This window comes from Phalacrocorax aristotelis, chromosome 3 (genome assembly GCF_949628215.1).
Source record: "Phalacrocorax aristotelis chromosome 3, bGulAri2.1, whole genome shotgun sequence".
Classification (NCBI taxonomy): Eukaryota; Metazoa; Chordata; class Aves; order Suliformes; family Phalacrocoracidae; genus Phalacrocorax; species Phalacrocorax aristotelis.
The window spans coordinates 122592071-122613355 of record NC_134278.1 but is presented as its reverse complement, the minus strand read 5'-3'; the positions used below and the strand labels follow the sequence as shown (position 1 = coordinate 122613355).

The 21285-nt window shown below is 36.0% G+C and overlaps 1 protein-coding gene across 1 annotated transcript in view; it reads left to right on the top strand.

Moving 5' to 3' along the window:
- The window catches only part of FMN2 (formin 2), a 159550-nt gene that overhangs the window by 10700 nt on the left and 127565 nt on the right, over positions 1-21285 (top strand). The window contains exons 2-3 of the mRNA XM_075089405.1: positions 7471-7637; positions 19409-19556. Coding sequence (XP_074945506.1) covers positions 7471-7637; positions 19409-19556 — 315 coding nt within the window. The remainder of the gene's footprint in view (positions 1-7470; positions 7638-19408; positions 19557-21285) is intronic.

Below are 21285 nucleotides of genomic sequence, written 5' to 3'. Positions count from 1 at the left end.
AAAGGGAGTTAGATGCCAAGAGACTCAGACAGCCTGGCAAAAGTAAAGCGTGGTGTTTACTGTGATAATCAGATACAGGACTCACAGATGTGAAATTAATAATTGATAGTTTTATTCTAGTTGTTTGAAGAGTCTGTGAATCCATAGACTCAATCCATCAATCAATACATTCTTCACTGGAACTTAATAGATATATGTATCTGACTTTGAAATTACATTGAACTGTGTGTAGACAGGCATAGAAAACTGGGGGTGCTGGGGGAGATAGTGTTGACATGTGCCTTCTTCCTAATTCTCTTCAGTAAGACTTTCTGCTTTTGACTTCTGAATTTAAGATATGTGGGTTCAGTTCATGCCATCCATGTGAACAGGGTCAGGAAGTCTGGAAAGAGAACATCAGAGAAGAAAGGACAGTCCTCTCAGGCATTTCTACACATCCTTAAATTTAGTAGAGTTCTAAATACTAAAATATAGGATATAAAAGAAATAACATATATTAATATATATTATATATAATATGATAACATACAATATAAATATATAAAGAAATCAATATACAACCTCTGGATCTTTTTCCCTTATAAACATATGTAGGTATATGCGCAAGCAGTGAATGCAGATATTAGCTGTTACACTGATAATAAAAACAAAAGGAAATACCTTCATGAGAGAATTATAGAAATTTGTACCATAACCCTAGAACTTGACAAGTTTTGTCATTTTTAAGATTTGTGTTGCCTGGAAATTAAACTTATTATGTACTTTACTTTGTGTTTATTCATAATGAAAGGATGAATTCTTTTTTTCTTTTTGTTGTGAAACCATGTTGTTTGTCTAGGCCTGTTGCTTGGTGGGTTTTATGTAACCAGGGTGTGAGAGAACTGTCATGTGGTTTTCAGGAAACTATCTGTCAATGAAAAGTCAATCCCTTTAGGAAAAAAAAATACCCAAACCAACCAAACAACACCCCTCTCCTGCCAAAAAACCCAAACCAAAACCAACAAAACAAACCAACCAAATAAACAAAAAAATCCCAACCTCAGCCAAAACAACCTCACAGGCTGAGAGATCTGGAACAGTTTCCCAATCTAAATCTGCACCAGAGGATTAGAAACTCCGCAGAGAAGAGCGAAATGAGAGAAAATAAAAAACACACAGGAAAAAAAACAATAAATGAAGTCACTAATCCTGGAACACTGGGCACAGTCTCCCAGGTCAGGCTTCAGGCAAGCGAGCCTAAATTAATTTCGGTTTTGGTTTTTGGTGTTTGGTTTTGGGTTTTTTTTGTGTGTGTCTTTTTTTTTTTTTTTTTCTTAGTGCAAATGTATATTTAATATGTGTGTATGTAGGACTTGGGCTTATTATTTCAAGAGAAGAAGAGATGGCTAGACTACTGATTTCCAGTTCTGTTTCATTCCTCAGGTTCCACAGTCATCTTTGAAAACCTCTTCTTTCCCAGCAGTCACATGTTGCATATTTTATTTAGGCTGACTGGTACAAGTTAGCTGAAAAACTTGAAATTTGAAAAGATTATGAAATGAAAATATTAAAGGAACATAATATTTTGATCCTTGAAATATTAATTTTATATGTGAAATAGTAGTCAATGCTTTGTGTATTTGAGACCTAGGTAAGTACATTAAACAGTGGAAAGGTGAAAATGAAGTGTGATTGATTTGCCACTAGGAAATGGTTCAGCAAGCTTTTGCTGTGAGTTTTGGGGGAATATGATGAATGAATAAACTTGTAAAGCATTTAAGAAATCACATGTAGACGCAATTAGCTTATCTTCAAGTAAGCATATATGGAGGTCTTTGCAGTATTTCTGTTTCTCATACATGGTTGTCCTCTTCTGATGTTCTGGGGAACTTTTGGTGCTGCACAGTTCAGGTGCTTTGCCAGATGATTTAGGCTTGATTTAGCAATGACCTTGACGGTAGTATATATCAAAAAGGAGGCAAAGAAAAAAGAAGAAGCTGGAAGGAAGGGATGTTATAGGATATATGCTGCAGCAGATAGCTGACTTATAGTATTTCCTAACTTTTGGATGACATAGAAATCAGCTTTTTTCTTTTTCCCTGTTTTCTGCTCTTTTTTTTTTTTAATTATATAACTGTGTTCACTATTGTAATCCTTTGTGAACTGAAAACCCATAAGACTGCAATTGCCTCTTTGTGTTTTCTAAGACTAATAGAAAACATATTCTAAATGGAAATACATGACTTCGTCCATCTCTTCTTCCTTTTCTTTTTTTTTTTTCCTGTCCTAACTCCCAAAAATAGGTCATTGCCTGCAGTACTTTTGGCTTCAAAGCTTATGAAACCTTTTTGCTGTGTGAGCATTTATGATCTCACTGAAGTAGTGGGGGGGAAGTGTAAACTGAGGGAAAGATGGCAAGCTGATTTCAGTTTTTGAAGATGTAAGCAGTACGTGCATGAGCCACTGTTAATCCTTGACGTGACTCTGAGTAGGGTGTTCAGAACTGGTATTACACCGAAGCCATTCACTCTGCACTGGGGAAAAATTAAAACTAAAAGTCTGTCTCCAGTCCTTAACCTGTATCCGTTAAGATGTGCTGATGCAGCTTTTTTGCTGTGTGGTGTGGTGTAGTGGTGTAGTTGTTAGAAGAGAGAATAACAGGAGACCGGTAGAAAGAGGGGCTTTTGGAATATAACTCATTTGGATCATTAGCCTCAACTTGTGCTTACTGACAGCTGTGCTCCCAGGGTTTTGCAAATGCAGCGTAAGGAGGATAGGAGACACATCTTTAAAGATAAATGTGAGGTTATAACAGCATGTTCCTCAGGGAAAAAATATTGCAAGCTCTGCTGTAGTGCAGGGCCTCGGTGTGTGCACATGTGGCTTTTTAGTATGTCTGCAACTACTGTAGTTTCTCCTCTTAATACTGATTCGATCTAAGGCTGAAACTTAACTGCAATACTTCTCTAATTCAAAACTTGCTACACCTCCCTTCTTCCACCAAATTAATGCTTAAGGGAAAGGTAAGAATAGGCTCCAGGAACTGCATGATCTGGGATTTCTGAGAAGAACAATTGTTTAAAATATAAAAAACGGGAACATTTTTAACCTTTTAGGAAAAAAAAGAGTGCTGAGAGATCTTTGCTCTTTACTATTTTCATGGCATGTAAAGGCAACTAAGAGAAGTTACTTTATCATTGCATTTACATCCTGTAACAGAAATCAGCCGATCATTTAATAATTATAAAATTATTAGTCATTTAATTATAATAAGTTACTTGCAACTATCTTCATCTGTTGAGAACCTGTTCAGGTATTACCTCACGTAAGTTAAGAATAAGATGTGATTAATGATGTCTGAGGAAAAAGGGTCGTCTTGCTGAATTTAATTTATAAACCAAAGATGAAAAATTGTAGCTTAAAATCTTGCAGTTGAAGTTGACTGGAATTTAGCCTATGCATTAAATATGGCTGTGATTTTGGTTTTGATACTAAAGGAATATGGTACGGTCAATTTCACACACATAGGCACAAAGTCATTTTATTTTGGATTAAGTCCAAGCATGTGTAGTGCAGATAGATGGGGTGCTGGCAAACCAAACCAAAGTAGTTAAAAGCCTGTGGAGTCCAGTGTTAGAGAGTTATTTTGCTATACCTAAACAAAAATATAACCTTCATCTTTCCCTGAATGAAAATGATAAATGTGATTCCTGATGAGAGGAATGGATGTCTCTGACATCAGGACAGGCACAGGTAGGGTCAGAGGGCAGCGAGACATGGGTGGATTTGACACCAGCCTCCCTGGGCCACAGACAATTTTGGAGCTGGAATGCTTCTGCTGTAGTGACAACTGCCTTTTACCTGAAAGTAAGTGAAACACCAGATACCCTTAAAAGGGAGGAACTACTCCTTCATAAGCAGTGGCTTTTTAAATGTTGTTCTCCTATTCAGAATAGCTTTACCCCTGTCTGGATCTATAGTGCTGCAGCGACTCCATCTGTGGGTGGTGCAGTATGGCGTGGTGTTGCCTTGAGGAAATGAGTGACTGACACACTTTCTTTTGGTAGGGTTTACCCCTCACTCCCTTTTAAGAAAAATATGCATTGTCCTTTTTATAAACTTGGCTGGATTTTGTTTGAGGGGTGGGTGGTTCTGAGACTTGTAATGACCATTCAGTTTGATGATAAGCCCTAGCTGGTTAGGTACAAAACTTCAGTGGCTTAACAGCCTGTTCTAAATATATTGCCCAGTAAGTGCTTTAAACATATAACCCATTTATTGTTGATACAGAGATTTTTTTTTCCACAGCTTTTCGCAGTGAAGCTATTTCTGTATGCATTGAAAATTGAACTGCTTTCAGCTTGCACTTGGTAAAATGTGTTAACTGAATTGGCAAAATGTATTTCTGTAATTCAAATTTCTGTGTCTGTCCTCAGGTCTCCATAGCAATTGTAACGAACACACAAGCTGTGTTAGAGCACAGGTTTATCCGAACATTATTACCTTTGTGTTGAGAATCTTTATTTTTTTGCCTCAATGTATATTTCATGAAAAGGACAGCTTAACTGTTCTAAAGTTAGTTTGAGCTAAATGATTGATTCTTTTAGATTAAAAAATACTAGCAATATCATGAAATAATTTTTATTACCCTATTTACTCCAAGACTGAAAATATACTGGAGAGAACGTTTCAGGCTCAGATGGACAAAATGACATAAGTAATGCAAAGTACAGTAGGAGAAATTAAGTTCATTAATGACATTTTACATATATACTTATTCTATATTGTCTAAACATATGTTAGCATTCAGACAATAGTTAATAATCACTAAGCAACAGTAGTTAATAACCGCTATACAAATTAAAATGCAGCTGAAGGGCAAGTAAGATTCTGAACAAAGTATTTGATCTTAAGCAAGCCTGTTACAAAATATAAACAAAAATTACCAAACAAATGTGTAGATTTAGAGAAAAAGGGCTATTTCATGTTTTGTCATCTACGGGTATTATTCCTGTTAATTAAGTTAAAGCAAAAGAGCGGGGGAGGGAGGGGGCTATACTGCTTCTGGATGTCCAGGAGAATACTCTCTAAACAAATCAGATTTTTTTAATGTTGGAACATCCAGACCACAAAAAAAAAAAAAAAAAAGAAAAAAAAGATTGACATTCAGAAGTCATGGGTAACACTTGAATATTTAATATAGCAAGAAGAATGTGCAGTTTTCTTGCATAGCTCTATTTTGTGTGTGTGTGTGTGCAGTGATCTTCCTTTGATGTATTTTCTTATTATTTTTTATTGCTGTGCATTTTAGATAAATGTAAGGATTGACTTCCCCATTCATCCTCATCACCTGCAGTCTCTCTTTTACCTAGACAACTTTCCATGCTGTTGAATTTACTCAGTGATATAAGGTGATACTATGGTAATATGATGTGTTTTGTCCCAGAAATGCTACCTATTGGTGCTCTGGTGTCTGTGTGATGCCAGTCTTATACTCTTTTTTCTAAAACTTTCTTATACAGCTTGACCTCAGTATTTATAGCTAGGAGGATCCGTTTGTTGCAGTTAAAGGGTAGTAGCTAGGGTTTTTTTAGTGGTCTTTTACAGCACCATTAAGCGTTGGCAACTACAACCTCAAAGAAAAACTATTGAAACAAATCACAAAAACGTCTGTCGGCAGATAGCCCCCTATTTGTGCTTCACTACCATGTTTTTGTACTGTTGCTTTTCTTCATATAGGGGATTGCTGTACACTGCTGCAACTGTGGGTGAATTGTTAAAAATCAGAGTCAGTAAGAAAGCCTGTCTTCAATTTATTAATGACTTTGAAGATTTAAAAGCTGAAAGGTATCTTTAGATAAATAGAGGGATATGTTCAACAAGCAGTTATGTTATTATCACCTCATAGGTGGTGAAACCAAGGAACAGAGGCAAACTAATCAGCAAACGGAACAAAACTTGTATATCTTACAAGTTTATCCCTTGGCTTATCCCCTTGAGTGTACTAGTTTGTGTCTAATGAAAGTCTAGGAAACTTGTACTAATAATTCAGAACTATCAGATCTTCAGATGTGGAGAAGACAATCTTGGAAATAACTTCTAACATTTTAATGTATTGTTTATTTAAGGCTGTACTGCCACATGAAGGTAAAATAATACAGAAACTTTGGGCTAAATGTCACTGACAATATCCTTTTTAAATTGCATCCAGATGTTGAAAAAAAAATCTTTTTGGTGCATTTAAAAAGCCTGAGAAACTTTACATTTTTAATAAATCAACATTCAAACAGAAATCTTGCATTTGTATTTAAAAACCAGTAGTATTATCATTATTGTTGTTGTTATAGTTATTACTACTTTAAATGACACTAAAATGTTTTCTTAATCCAGTATATTTTTTCTGGAAAATACCTTTGGCTTCCAGTGAGTGGGTGGAAAATCAGGCTATAGAAACTGATTTAGGTAGAAATTGTATTCACAGCTAGTTCGTACTAAAACATGAAATTAACTTTATTACTCTGTCTGCCTCTTCTCTTCCAGTAGATCTGCTTCATATCTTTATTTATATCCTGTAAATCTGAACTTTGGCATCTCTTGCCATTTTAGAGCTTAATCAAGCAATTTAATACTCTTTCAATGCAGATTCTACTACAGCCTGCGTATATAACTAATTTTTGTAGTCTCTTTCTGGCTAACTACACACAGCACAAAGGTCTTCCAAAACTTTAGCATTGTCTCCTGTAATATACTTTATAACATATGCCCCCCTTTCATGCTTTGGTGAGATAACGAAGATAACACTTTGGTCATTAAATCTGGCCCTGTAATAAGAATAAGTCTCCTTTCTCACTCTTCAAAAGTTTTACTTCTCTGAACTGCTGTTTGTGGCACTGCATTTCAGTTTGGAGCACTCTGCTGCTCTGGAGCTGTATTAAATATAATTTTAAACCGAATAGTTATCAGGGGGTTTTGATTATTATTCTTTTATTGAGATTTTTTTTTTCCCCAAAGAAAGAGAACACAATTTCTTAAAGGCTATGATCATTTTATGATTTAAAAAACAAAGGCTCATTCCAAGATTTGGAAGACTTGATTCTATAATAACTTTGTGTGATACCCTTGGAAAAGTTACTTCGTTTCTTGGTATTATCTTGGTTTTCCCATCAGGACAATTGTATAATATAAATAAATAGGAAATTGATGCTACAATAGCATCTCATGGTTTTTGTTCCTACTCCACAGTGCAGCCAACACAATGTATATTTTCTTGAATATCCTAATTAATCAGGCTACAGATCAGTTCAAATTATTATATAGAAATATTTTATATTAAAGACTTATTAACAGATACTTTTCTCAAGACCTTTTTTTTTTTTATTTCTTGCTTTTATTTCTAATAGTTGAGATTTTCAATACACATTCTAATGCCTTAATCTTTGTGTCCCAAAGATAGCTACAAATTCTTATCGATATGTGTCATCACCTTGGCAGGACGAACTCTGCTGGAAAAGCTCTTCAGCCAGCAGGAAAATGCGCCACAAGAAGAAGCAGAAAAACTGTGCTCTCGTATTATTGCAATGGGTCTTTTGCTTCCATTCACGGACTGCTTCAGAGAACCGTGCAATCAGAGTGCCCAGCAAAGCACACCCACGTTTGATGTAAGTACTGAAAAAGTTATCTTTTGTCTGCTTTGCCAAGCTGAACATGATTTATCAGTGGCTCGTCAGTCCTGAGAGAGTTCTTTTTATCTTTAGTCTTTTTATTGAAAATTGCCCTTATGAGAGTGGCCTGCTATTTTTCTGAGCTCAGGTGTGTATACGTTTGCATCCAGGTAAGCGTAAGTTTTAAAAGGTTCTCCCATAACTTGATTTCTTAACTTTTTAACTGATATCTTAGCCTGGTATACTCTTCTTTACTTCTTGTTTCCATTAAGTCTTTTTTCTTTGAATCAAAGCACTCTGTAGGACTACCGACTCTTCAATCCAATAGCTGTTTCACCAAAAACATAAATTAAAGGAGCAACAGAAAACAGCATGTCACAAAACCTTATGGAACCCAAATGAGATGTCTATGCTAGATAAATTTTCCCCCCTGAAGACTTTTGATACAAAATAGTGCAGGGGTCAGTGCAAGTTTGCTGGCATTACAGCTACAGTGTTATCTGTGCCTTTGGGCTGTCTGGCCAGAGTGCTGCTTTTGGTGGTGTTTGCATACCATTACAAAAAATACGGTGTAGGCATCACCTAACATACTTCCCCTTTCTGTTAGATAATGAATTCAAGACATCTTTCTACTGTATAATACTGTACAACCCATTAATTTTTACAGTGAACTTATTTTTATGATCCTTGTCATTAAATTTAATCTTTGACACTTTGTAGTAGTTTGTGACTGAAGATAATCAGGGTTTTGCTCTTCACTGATTAACTTCGAAATAATGTACAACTATTAACTAATCTACTCAAAGTTACTAGAAAAGGCACATTTCTTATTTTTTGGGTTGCTTAAAGAGTCTGACAATGTCCTTAGTTCTCCTGGTTTTACCATATATTCAGCTAATCTCATAATCTTTAGAGTATTGAATACAATAGTTTCTAAAAAAAAAAGTTTCTCTTCACTTATAAATAGATTTTATCAAATTAAAAGTTTGGAAAGATGCAGAAGAGGCTTTTTTGTTAACTAGTATACTGTACTTTTTCTGAGTAAGAGAATTACTCTAGTTATCTTTCATTGACCATAGCCAACAGGATGGACTTTCGGGGAAAAAAAAAAAAACAACAACAAAAAAAACCAACAACAACAAAAAAAAACCAAAAACCCCAGTAGCCTAGCCTATTGCCATGTGAACAGTGTGTCAAAGTCAGAAAGTTAAGATGCTGCTGGCTTAGCAGCGCTCTGAATTTGAACTGGACTATCAGTAAGCTACAAATGCTTTGTTACTATTTTTCTGTATAAGTCCCCTAAACAGATCATGCTCCTGTAAAGCAATGTCAGAAGTGGTGTAAAGCCTTGTGTATGTGTATGCAACTAGTAATGCATCCTACTTCAAAGCAGCGTACAACTGCCTTGAACAGTAGGATATCAATAAATGAATTTCACATGGCACAAAGGTGAGAGCTGCTGCTATTGAGTTGGGGAATATGTTTCTGCTTCAGCCTTGGTGGCCGCAGTACAGGAACACCTGTCTGTTTATTCATTATTCATTACATGCCCTACAAGGGTGAAAATATTTAGAACTTGCAGTATAAACTCTAGTGGCTGAGAAGTTCAAAACTGGGCTTCTCCTGGTTGATTTTGCTTCTTAGCATGAGTAAATGTCTTTCAGAAGATAATTACTAATAGTTAAGTAAGGAAATGAAAAAATTAACAATTTAGTGTGAAAAAAGTTATGGCAATGCTGTATATTACTTAAAAAAGGACATGTAAGGTGTGGTACTCATGTCCCCACTTGCATCTCTCTCTGTGTCTGTACATTGCTTTTTTTCTTATTTAGGCTTTCTTTCATTTTTCTTTTTAATTCATTAGAATAGGATTTTAACATTGATCTAAACATTAATTTCAAAGACAGAGGAATTAGACTAGCCTTGAGTAATACATATATTTCATCCATCTAGAATTAGGAGACATATAATCTTTGACCTTACTCCAAAATGGGGAGCCCAGCCAGTCCCATATTCTTCCTTCATCTCTGAGTTCATCAGATGTGCCTTCAGTTCCACCCTGGATTGCCTCCAGTTTGGCTGGTGTCCTTTTCACTCAGCTGAAACTGCTGTCAGCAAAACTAACCCTGTCCTGGTTCCAGCCAGGTTTGTCTGCCACCTCGTTGTCCTTCCTCCCTGCTACATCCAGCTCTGGCGCTTGCTTGTTCCTTAATGTTACTCATTTGGCTGTTTTGATTTTTGTCTTAGTCTGGTTCTTATAAAGTCTCTTAGGTCACTCCTTTAGCATGTTTTTTTGCAGAATTGCCAACCTTTTTTCCACTAAAATCTTTCCTTGAATCCCTCCTTTTCTCCTTTTGTGTCTGATCCCATGTATTTCTGAGCTTTAATTTACTGGTTTTTTATGTTGAATAAAATCCATGAATCCCTGTTTGCTTAAGTGTGGTCCCACAGACTTTGTTTTTCTGAAGATGTTAGGTTACAGTTTATGAAAATAATTTAGTAAGTTTTGTTCACTCTATGATCTATTGGTCATGGCTTGGGATGACTATAAACAAATTATTTTAAAGTCCTGTTCTCTCACTCTGATCTCCTTTTCTGGATGTCCTCCAGTGTATTTAATTTAACTCTCTGCTGTCTTGAAATGTTTGAGTTGCACACTCTGATTATTTTCTCATCTTTATTACTCATGCCTGGTGGTCACCTCTAGTTCTTCCTGTCTTACAACTGTGTATGCAAACCTTGTGTCTGTTTTCTCAGTAAGACACAAGGGTTCTGTTGGTTTGGTTTTGTTTTGTTCTTTCCTCCCGTGATATTCCAAGCTTCAGTGTGGGCCTCTGCCTCACCCCATTAAATAATTGTACACAACCTCTCTTACTCTTCTCATTGGATCCTATTTCCTTCTCTTCCACACTGTCTTAGTGCGATTAGGCAAGGCATTAAGAGTAATGACTCTTAGTTTCACAGCTCTTAGTTTCTTGGGCTAGTATTGTAATGGCTCCTGCAACCAGTATAAATTCTTGGCACTTGTATTTCTGCTGTAGGTTACATTTTATGGATATGATGCTTACTCCCTGTTGTTAGCATATGACAAACATGAAGGACCAACAAATAGCCAATGAAAGCATAAATCTTCAGAGAACTAGCAGCTGTCATCACATTTATGCTGAGGATGATGTCCAGTTTTCAGAGGCTTATAACTTTGTCAATTATGAATAGATTTTAGTGATGATTTGAACTAGCATGTTCCTGAAGTATCTCTGACCTTTTGTCAGATTTCAAATCATAGCCTAAAGGATAGAGACTTTAAAACTGTTTTAAGAACTTATGAGAAAGTTTTCAAGTTCTATCTTGGCTCATTTTATCAATTATTTTTTTTCAAAACAGATTGTGGCAGATGCCCAGAACGAAAGATTAGTCTGAAAAATAAAAGTCGAACAAAGCCTTAAAAGTAACAGAGGTAGACAGGGTTGGGATTTTTAAGATGTTTGCTGTTGCGAAGGGGTAGAAGCTTTCGCTATAGCTCTTTCTACCTACTTTTCTTATAATGTAAAAGGTGTCTTATAGAATAAGTGCAAAGGCATATTTGCTGTCTAGAAATATGATGCCGTTTGCTAGTTTCCTGTTTCTTGGAGAGGCTGCTAATTATTGACTCATGAATGTCATGACTTCTTACTTGTCAGGTTATCTTTACAGCCTTTCATTCTTCTGATAATATTTTATAAAAGAAAACAAGTTTTTAAAAACAAATTTGTAAAAAATGGCCAAGCAAGTAAACGCACAACTTACAGAAAGATAGATTAGCAAAAGCCTTATTCAAAGAATGTTCTCTGAAAAATTGCTTGCCTTTTGAATGAATGTTGCCTGCTTGCATTTTAAATGTTCCCCTTTTTAACAGTTGAGCCTTGTTCAAGTGGGCTTCTAAAGTTTCAAATTAAAATAAAATATCCTCTGACTGAATGATATGTAAGAAATTAATGCTTTGTGAAAACTCTGTCAGTCCCAAATGACTGTGTCATGTTATTAAATAATCGTATTTCTGTAGTGCAGGTGTAGCCCTAAGCTTTTTAGCATGTTACCTCATTATATTATCCTATTAGAGTAAAATAAACACAAGGCTGAGCTGGCTAAACAGTGCATGTTTGGCAAGAATATAACCACAGGCAAGCTTTGCAGCCGCCTGTTGGAGGATCACAGTTTTCAACATGCAGAGGTCTCATCTCCGGCTTAGCTTCTGTGGTAATGACGTATCACAGAAGCCTGAAGATGGTTATCTTTGGAGAGCCATCAGTAGTGTGTATAAACAGTACACATTTGCATTAGAATTTAAACTGTTCATACACCAATAAAAGAAGCTGGTGTTTTCCTACCAATGCAAGGCAACTTTATTTAGCTTCACTGTGCTATTAAGAAATACTGACTGTACCTCGTGTTTGCATTTTATCCAGTAGTTGCAATTACTACGTGTTGTGGATGTCTAGTCCTTAATTATGCCTTCCCATTCCCGACTTTCCAGTTCACACTGTGTAGTCTTAAGCTATGGGCACTTTTTTCATTTCATAGCAGGTTTCTGGTTTTTTTTTTCTGTCAAGCTTTCCAAGTAGTTTTCTGTGTTGTTTCTGAACATTAGGTTTAAAACACTTAAATCCTCAGTGAAAACTTAAATGGTTTTGTGATAGAAGCTTTCTGCTATAATTTCGTGTAAGTGTAGATGTCTGTCTTTACCGTGTTATGAAGTAATTTTATATATATAGGCATGTTTGTCAGTTTGGGATAGAGACTGCCCCTTGCACGATTCGTAGTTATGAAGCCTGACTAGGTTATTATCCCTTTCTGAAATAACGCTTCCACAAGGAAGCAGAGAGCCAGACAGGATAAAAAGGAAATGCTATGAAAATGGCTGTTTCACTGTTATATCCTGGCCACCTGTGGTAATGCAAATGCTTTTTAAGAAAATAGAGAAACTGCTTTCTTTCTGCTGAGTTATAGCACATGGTGGGACTTTGTAGGTCAGCTGGAAGAGGAGTTAGTGACAGGATGACTTTACTTACTTTTAACTTCTTTGCACTGTTTACACCAGTCTGAAAATTAGTAGTTAAACAGATTGCAGACAGACCAGACTCCTTTTTCAAAAGTCAGAGAGCCAAAATACCGGCAATCAGTGTCCAAAGAGCAACTTTCCCAAGAACTGACTTCAGCTAGGAGAGCTTCTCTTCCAAACTGCAGCACAAAGCTGGCAACAGTGCAGCATTTCTTCAAGCATACTTTCAATGCTCAGGAATAAAACGTGTAAGACTGAATGTAGTCTTATCTTATGAAATTTGTCACGGCAGTATATTGGAGGTCAGCAGCTAATAAGACGTTAAAAGTTAATGAGTTAAATTGTGGAATAGAACAGAGAAAACAGATTGTTAAACTGCTCTCTTAATCTTTGTTTGTCATGTAGGTTACCATGGCAATTCAGTTTGGCTAATTCAAAGCCCTCATCTCTCTTCTTCATTTTCCATTGCCCAATCACACTTTGTGACACTGTCTTTTGTGTGAGCAACTCTAAATATTCCAGAGTAGTAAAATGGAAACAGTTGGGTGATCACTGGGCTGAAGTATTCTTGTTATGCTGTTTCCCTGCTTCCTTTTTTTAAAATTTTAACTGCATATTTATTTTATAATTGTTACATCTGGCCCTGCAGTCTTCTAGATATCTCTTCTTTTTTTCTTTTTCCTTCTCCTTTCCAGGTATTTGTGGTGATGCTAATGTATGCACTTTCAACTGAGTTATTTTATAGGTAGGATGTTGCAAGGTTTTCATGCTTCTTTTTGCAGAGAACATTACTTACCTGCTTGTTATTCTGAAGAACTTCTTCAAGAGGCACATACTGGATGTTAAGTTCACATCACCTGTTTAAAATTTTTTAAATCATTATGCATATGGTGAAGGTGGTGGTCACCCTGTCACCTCAGGAGATCCTTATATTTATGACTTTCTGTATGTTAGTTCATGTTATTAAGAATGACAGTCATAACACGTCTTTTTTTGTAGCTTGGAATTAAGAATACAGTGAGAGCTGAATCTGCACATATTGCTTGTCTCTGTTTTCAAGAGGAAGGTTTTACAATAGTAATATTCACCTTTTCAACTGAAATCAAGGTGAAAGGAATTTTCTAATGAAACAGTTTTCTTTGGAAAATTCAAATTTGTCAGAATGAAAACTTACTGCAGAACTGATTCAGTGTAAGTGAAAACAGCTCCTGATGGAGAAGCTTCTTGGCTCAGCTTAGAATTTCTGGAGAGAATGAATGAGAAAGAACATACTGTCAGCTGGTCAAAGTAGCAGCTGATAACCGGGTGGTCTTGGGCTGTGGTCTTCCAAGAGGGAGTTCAAGTCAGATATATAAAGAGGCTAGATCTTGAGGTTCTTGTCTCATAGAAGGATAGCCACTGTTCCCTCATCCAAGGGGAGTTTGCTGTAAGCTCATGAGTTCAACCTATTCAGCTATATTAAATGTAGAAGTAATTGGGGAATGAGAAGACCAAGACAGTAACTCTGGAACTGAATGAGAATAAATGTGGAAATCTGAAATTCAATTTCCTGATTACGTCTCCCCATTAAGGGCCCTAATAATAGGGCTATTGGCTTTGTTGGTGTCTCATATCCACAGGATGTGATTTTGAATCCTGAGCAAAGTTTGATTGGTTCAAGCAAGTTTGCTCTGGTTTGTTGAGAAGGTTGAAGTTGTTTCATGATCAAGAAATCTTTCATGGCTTTTTGACACATCAGGAGCTTTTAAATGAATTGTTGAAGCACATCAGTTTTCTGAAAAGAAAAAATCACTCGAGTAAAATGCTCATGCATCAGATTTGGTTAATAAAGTGATATTTCAGCCATATATTACTGTATTATGACCAACTTGCTGTTTTTCAGCGTTGGAAGGCATCTGTGCTCACTAGTACAGCCATGTTTCATCACTGCTCTGGTTCTGTCAGTGGCCAGGCAGAGGTTTGTTACTGAACCTCTCCTCAAAAAGTAAACCACTTTCTCTGCTCTTCATAGTATTGATTTCTTTATTTTAAAAGCTGCTTAAAATAAAGCAGTCTCCTGCTGATAAGAGCATTTTGAGGTAGTATGGATCTAATTTCTCGAGCTAAAACCTTGCTTGTCCAATTAACTATTCGTATGCAGTGGGAACATGCAATTGGCTTTCTTTCATTTTAGAGGTTGTATACTCAGTATATTAGAATGATTAAAATTCTGAATGGAAAAATATATGCCTTTCATGCACTTGTAACAGTCTAAATGACAAACAGTTATATACAAACATGGAACAAGTTCTTTGGAGCTCTTAGCCTGGAAAACACCTTCTGAGTCATGGAGTCTGGCCCTTGCTCATCCCAAGTACCATAAAATATAATTCCTCTCTGAGTTTATCTAGTTTTATCTTAAATGCAGTTATATTTTTCCCTCTCCCTGCTCCCCCATCTCATCCCATTGGAAGGCTGTCCATATCCAGTCCAATTAGATGAGTAATAACTCGTAATAAGTAACTCCTTCTTGTAACTACCACTCTGTGTTTACTCCAGGCCCATTTATGCCTGACTGCAGACATGCCAACCCTTCTGTCTTCCCCTCTTCAGGACCACTTTGAGAAATTGTTCAAGTTTACTGTTTGAAAATAAATGTCCTGCAAGATAGGGCCTGATTCCATCATGGATTACCACAGGAACGATCAGGGAAGTGTAAGAAAGTTTAGAGGTACCGCTAATGCACTTCCCCTATCTACTGTGCTGAGCTGAAAAGCAGAGGCTACTTCTGATGGCAGTGTGCCTCTGTACTGCCCCACCTTTCCCATCCCGCCATGCATATGTGACTGCACTTTTAATTTTTTTCTCCTCTTGAGAACTGTCAAAATACTTCTAGTCAGATTTTTTTTCTCCCTTGATTCTCACATTGCTAATTCATGCTTTTGCAGCCAGTTTGGACAGATCATAGAATTATAAGATTTTGTGTTTGGACAGATGTGTGTATATTTATCACTGTTGCAACTCCATCTCTTGTACCTTTTTAAGTATTTCTTACAATGGCTATCTTTGTCCTTTGAACTGGAAGCAGATAAACAGTCGATTAAAAACTGAAGTTCATATCTCCAGGAGCAATACAGCTGCCAAAAATATAGGTTCTAAGTTGCACATTACATTCCTACAATGGGGGCGTATTCATCTCTAATTCAGCCTGTGGCCTGGGGAACAAACCTGGTCTCTCTGTGTGAAAATTTTATGACCCCTTTTCTGAAAGCTCAGGGTCCACCAGTATGCCTTCTGATGTTGGCTGCAGGTCTAGCTCATGGCTCTAGTTCTGAGTCCACCAGCCTCTTTATGTATGTCATTTTCTAGAGGCCCTTACTCTGAGCAGCTTACAGCATTGGCTTCCATCTTTAAAGATTACCAGGAAAGCATATCTTTATCTCAAGCAGTGAAGAAACCTATTTAATATATAATATACCTGAATGTGACACTGTGGTACCTGAGATTGAAAATTTGTTACAAAAATCCATTCTTTGTGCCTACTGAGAGCTGCCCAGGAAGGGAGTGAGTTAAACTACAGACCTGATTCTCTGTGACTCTATTCTAAACACCAACATCTATAAGTGGTAAAATGTTTATTGATTAGGTACCATCAGATCCTGCAGGCAGTTTGCCTCGCCCATGTGCGAATGCTCTGCAGTTTTAAGAACCAGCAGAAAGTGCTGTGCAAGGCTGTGTGGAAACAAGAACTCTTCTTGACATCATATTTACTGCACTGGATTCAGACAGCTTTAAGATTTCAATGTCTGCCCAGAAATGAGTATGAATAAATAAGACTGGGTTCATTCATTATGAGGAGATATAGATTTATTTTTTTTTCCCACAAAAGAAGTGCTTTAAACACTAAATAGTGGAGTCTGAGCAAGACGAAATGGAAGTTCCATTTGTATTCAAAGCTTGGTCACGGTAAGTGTATTCACTGGCTCTACTTACAATGAGATATAGTAAAAATTGCATCTGAAATAAAAAGATTAGAGAAAAGGATGGATGTAGAAATCCAGGTTTTTGGATGTTTGTATTATAATTATTAATGACAAAAGGAAATCTGGATTTTATTTGGATAATTTTGTTTCTTTTGCTTGAATAGCACTTCAACATCATAGAATTAGCTGCACATATCTATCTTCAAAATGTTCTAATAATAATGCTAATTTATGGAATTATCAGATTTGGAAAAGGAGAAATTAGATGGATTAGTGTATTAATTGACAACGAGGTAAAGACAAAAGTTAAAAAGGATTAGATTTTGGATAGTATCTTGAGTGAGTAGGAATTAGGATATTCAAATGATTCATCTCTTTTGAAGGTCACAAAAGTGGAGACAGGGTTAACCTTTTCCTATTTTAAGTGTAGTTTATGTACTATCAACTTGCAGTCCAGACCATCAGACAACCTTTCTGTAATGAGGATTTTCCATACTTTAACTTATGTTTATTAGTTTGCAATTAATCTGAATGTAGCTGTTGTTAAATACCTTGTTTATATATTGAACACAGATACTTTTTTGTTGTAGTGCAAGTGCCTTCAAGGCATTTTTGCAAATTTAAATTTACATCTGTAAATTTTTATTCAATGACTCCGTTACATCCTCCTCCTCTGTGTTGAATAGTGAATTAAAAGAATCCCAAAACAGAAAACAAAAACAACCAGAAAATACTGTCTTTTATACTCACAAACAAATCTCCCATGCTGGGTTAGGATTCAGTTATAGTTGTGTGATGTCTTAATTTATTACAGTTCATAGTTTATGTGCTGTAAATTCTATCAGCAAGAACATAGGTACTTGATATTTTTTTTTACCCTCATAATGTATCCCATCTGTACAATAATTCTGAGACATGCCATGTTCTTTTAATACATCTTAATTCATGTAGACTAATTATACTTCAAATTTTTTTTGTTAAATTATTGTACTATATCTTCTAAGAACTGGCATGGTGAAATATCATGTCCAGGATCAGTTTAACTGTTTGTCTTCCTCGTTCATGCTATGTCAATAATATCTACAGTCTTTTGTCTTCTGTTTTATTGCCCTGTAACCCTACATGTAATCCTGTTGAAAGTTGACTGTGCTTACTCAGCACCTTTTCTTTTTCTTTACGCAGTATATACAGCACTGGGAATTAGGCAAAAACCCAGAAATACATACCCTCTAAAAAGCTGGAGTTAGACAAAGGGAAAGTACTAAGTTACTGAAGGAAGTGCATTAAGCCTGTTTGGATGTTTAAATGCAGTAGCATAGTAATGGGAGAAGGATAGGCTTTTCAAAGAACATAGAGTTCAGAGCTATGTAAAGACCATGATGTGATTTTGTATTAAGCTTTTTATCTGTTTATTTTTACCTTTAAGGTCTGTGTATGTAGCTGGATTTTTGCCATCTTTTTCATGCAGGAAAGATCTACTCAGCTTCCTTTGACCATGACTGTTTCAGGCATCCTCTGTAAACTAAAACTTTTTACTTTATAATCAGCATTTGTCTGTTCTAAGTAAGTTGCTCTCAATAGAATAGTATCACTCTTATCACAACTTATTTTTAGGCAGCTAGAAGCTTAGTCACATGGAATGGCGATTATCCCCCAAAAATTGTTATTTTGTCCTGCGTTTCTCTTCAATGTATCTGTGAAAAATGTAAAAAAAAAAAAGTTTTACGCTAAAAATGAAATATGCAGCTGGATACATATATTACCAATGTTTTACTCAGGCAATAGCATGAATGAAGTGTCATGAACATGAACCGTGTAAGAAGACATTACTGTGTGATATGACTGTACTTTCATCCTGTGACTTGATTTTTTTTCCAGTTTTGTGCTAAAATATTTGCATATTTCCAGATTGCTTACAAGCATATCTGTGCAGTTGCTGTGATTAATCTCTATAGAGTTTACGGTATTATAAAGAATTAATCAGAAGGTGTGCATGTTGATGTATACTGGGAGTCACAAGAATAACTACTTGAATTGTGATCAGCTAAAATCTTTCTGTTGGCTTAAAGAACAAGTTTGCCCTAGTTTTCATCAGACAGTCTGGATCTTTCCTACTTTTAATAAGGGAATCAAACTCAAAGCTATTGAGTAATAAGGATATAATCTGACTTAAGCCCAGAGGCCTCAGAATACTTTTAGCTGTTGGGGTTTTTAATTTTATTCTAAAAGCAAGCCCACCTTTTTAGCTGCCTTTCTATGAATACGGAAATGTAAATGACAAAAACAGGGGTTGCAAAAAATAAAATATCTCAGTGTAATTTATGCTGAAATAAACCTACTTCCTTTTCTTCCTTATGAATTTCGTGTAAAACGATTACATAGAGTTTGGACTGAAATATTTTCTTCTAACCTATGTTAATGTAGTACAGTCATGATGGGCAGAACCTGTTATCTCTCTAAGGAAAGTACTGGCAAATATTTTCTCATCCTCAGAAAAAGTGCTGAACTGTATTCTAGAACATCATTGTGCTGTAGATAAGTTAAAGATTGGGTTTTCTATTAATAGAGGTAATTCCAAAACTGAAAAATTATTTCTTTTAATATAGATTTATGTTAAGTTTTTGTCAGGAGCTGAAGAGCATAAAAACAAGTCTGCCTTCCTATAGGGGTGGATATTGAGCTATTTGTGTTGGAAACAAAGGCTTTGAAAATTTGAGCTTGTTTTTCTACATGAACTTCTCACTTCTTTTTTTTTTTAATAACCACAGCAAGACCAGCTTTATACTTGGGCTGCAGTTAGCCAACCTACACATTCATCGGATTATATTGAAGGAAGCTTTCCAAGGAGAATTCCATCTGCGTGGCCCCCACCCAAACCTCCAGATGAAGAACAAAGACTCAAAATTACAGAAGAAGGTATAGTTCTTGCACACAGACAAGAAATATGTATGACATGGGGGGGAGCTGCTGTCTTTTAGAATCCAGGATATAAACTCAATATCTTAACTTCTAACAAATACCTTATTTCAAAGATCTTGGGTTAGGATCAGAAATAATGTCAGCTAGTATGAATCTAATAAAAAATATTCAGCAAAAATGCATGCTTTTTGTTAACAAACAAGATGTGCACCTGGCATCTGCTGACTAATGGATTTTACCAGGTGTTGTGACCTTTGCTCTTTTCCAGTTAACATACTTTCAGAGCCATGACATGTGGGGACTTTTTCTCTTCTTAAAAATATGGAAAACTTCAGAGGCCCACTGGTGGTATACTGAAAGTTATTAGAGTGGTGTAAGGTATTCCTTTGTGGATTCAGCAGTCCCCTGCTGACAGAGAGGTAGAAAAAGTATATCTGAAAAATAAATTGAGGTCTTGTTCACAATGTCAGTTTATCTTAAAATGTGTGAGGTTATTCTACCAGCCAAATTTCTGAAATCTTCTGCATACTCATTAAAAACTTTGTTTAAGCTGAGAATTAAAACAAAACAAAAAAAACCCTCTTGTAGCTGACAAAGAAATTTAGAAGAGAATCTCAAACCTGTTTTCTCTTAATAGTGTTGATGGGCAAATACCACAGGTTCTTGGAGGCTTAGCTTTGCATTAGTTAGTATTCAACAGCTCTCAACACTTTCAGGCAACATTCATCCCCATGACCTCCATGGAGAGCCACTGGGTATAGTAAAATTTTCCATTTCCTACCACGCCTTCTTTTCATTGCTCAGATTTGAAGAATCAAGTCATTATTTCAACAGATCTCTTTGTATTGCTTGTAGGCTTTGGGTGGAGTTAATTTCAGATTTGCTTCTCTTTGGGACTTTTCTACCACTTCCTCTGGAACACGAGCAAAGTATTCCTTGCATGGACACCATTTGTCATGGCAACACTTCACTTTTACTGGTATTGCTTATTCCAGTATTCACAAGCAAAATAAGTGATGCCAACAAAAATGCAGTACTGCTATATTATTCTGTTTATTCTGTGGCTTTTACCAAAGCAGTTCTATTAGCGGTTGAGAAAACATTTCTGCATCCATCTCACTGATGCAGTTCAGTGTGTGACACGCTGCAGTACTGGACTGCTGGGCTAGTTCAGTTTTTGACTAATGATCTACTATTTTATGCCGTATTCAATGAAAGCGCTGTCATATGCGGTAATAGAATTCAATGCTGTCTCCTCTGAGAGGACAGATTGTGTTTCTCAACTTGGAGATTTAGCTAATGGACATATGATCAGAGTATTTATGAACACAAAAAGGTGAATATTTTGTTATTTTATTTTGAGGTTTTAGCCTGGCAGAGGCTGGTGCAATTTAACAACAGTTTTGTTGATCTAAAATCTAGAAGAACAATGACTACATAAAATATTTTTAAATGTAAAAATTTTTACTGTTTTTATCGATTTTGAAAAGTATTTCCACCAAGACGATAACACTAACAATTTTTAAATGTAGTCATTTTATACGTGGATGGTTTTCATCCTATATTGTTCTATTTAATATTATACCTACTACATGGATGTAATGTGTGCAGTACTTGCCTGTTTCTTATCTCAGCCACTGCCCTCTCAAAAACTGCAAAAATAGTAAGAAAATAGAATTAGAAATAAAGCAGAAAATTTTGTATTGTGATTATTTATATATGGAAT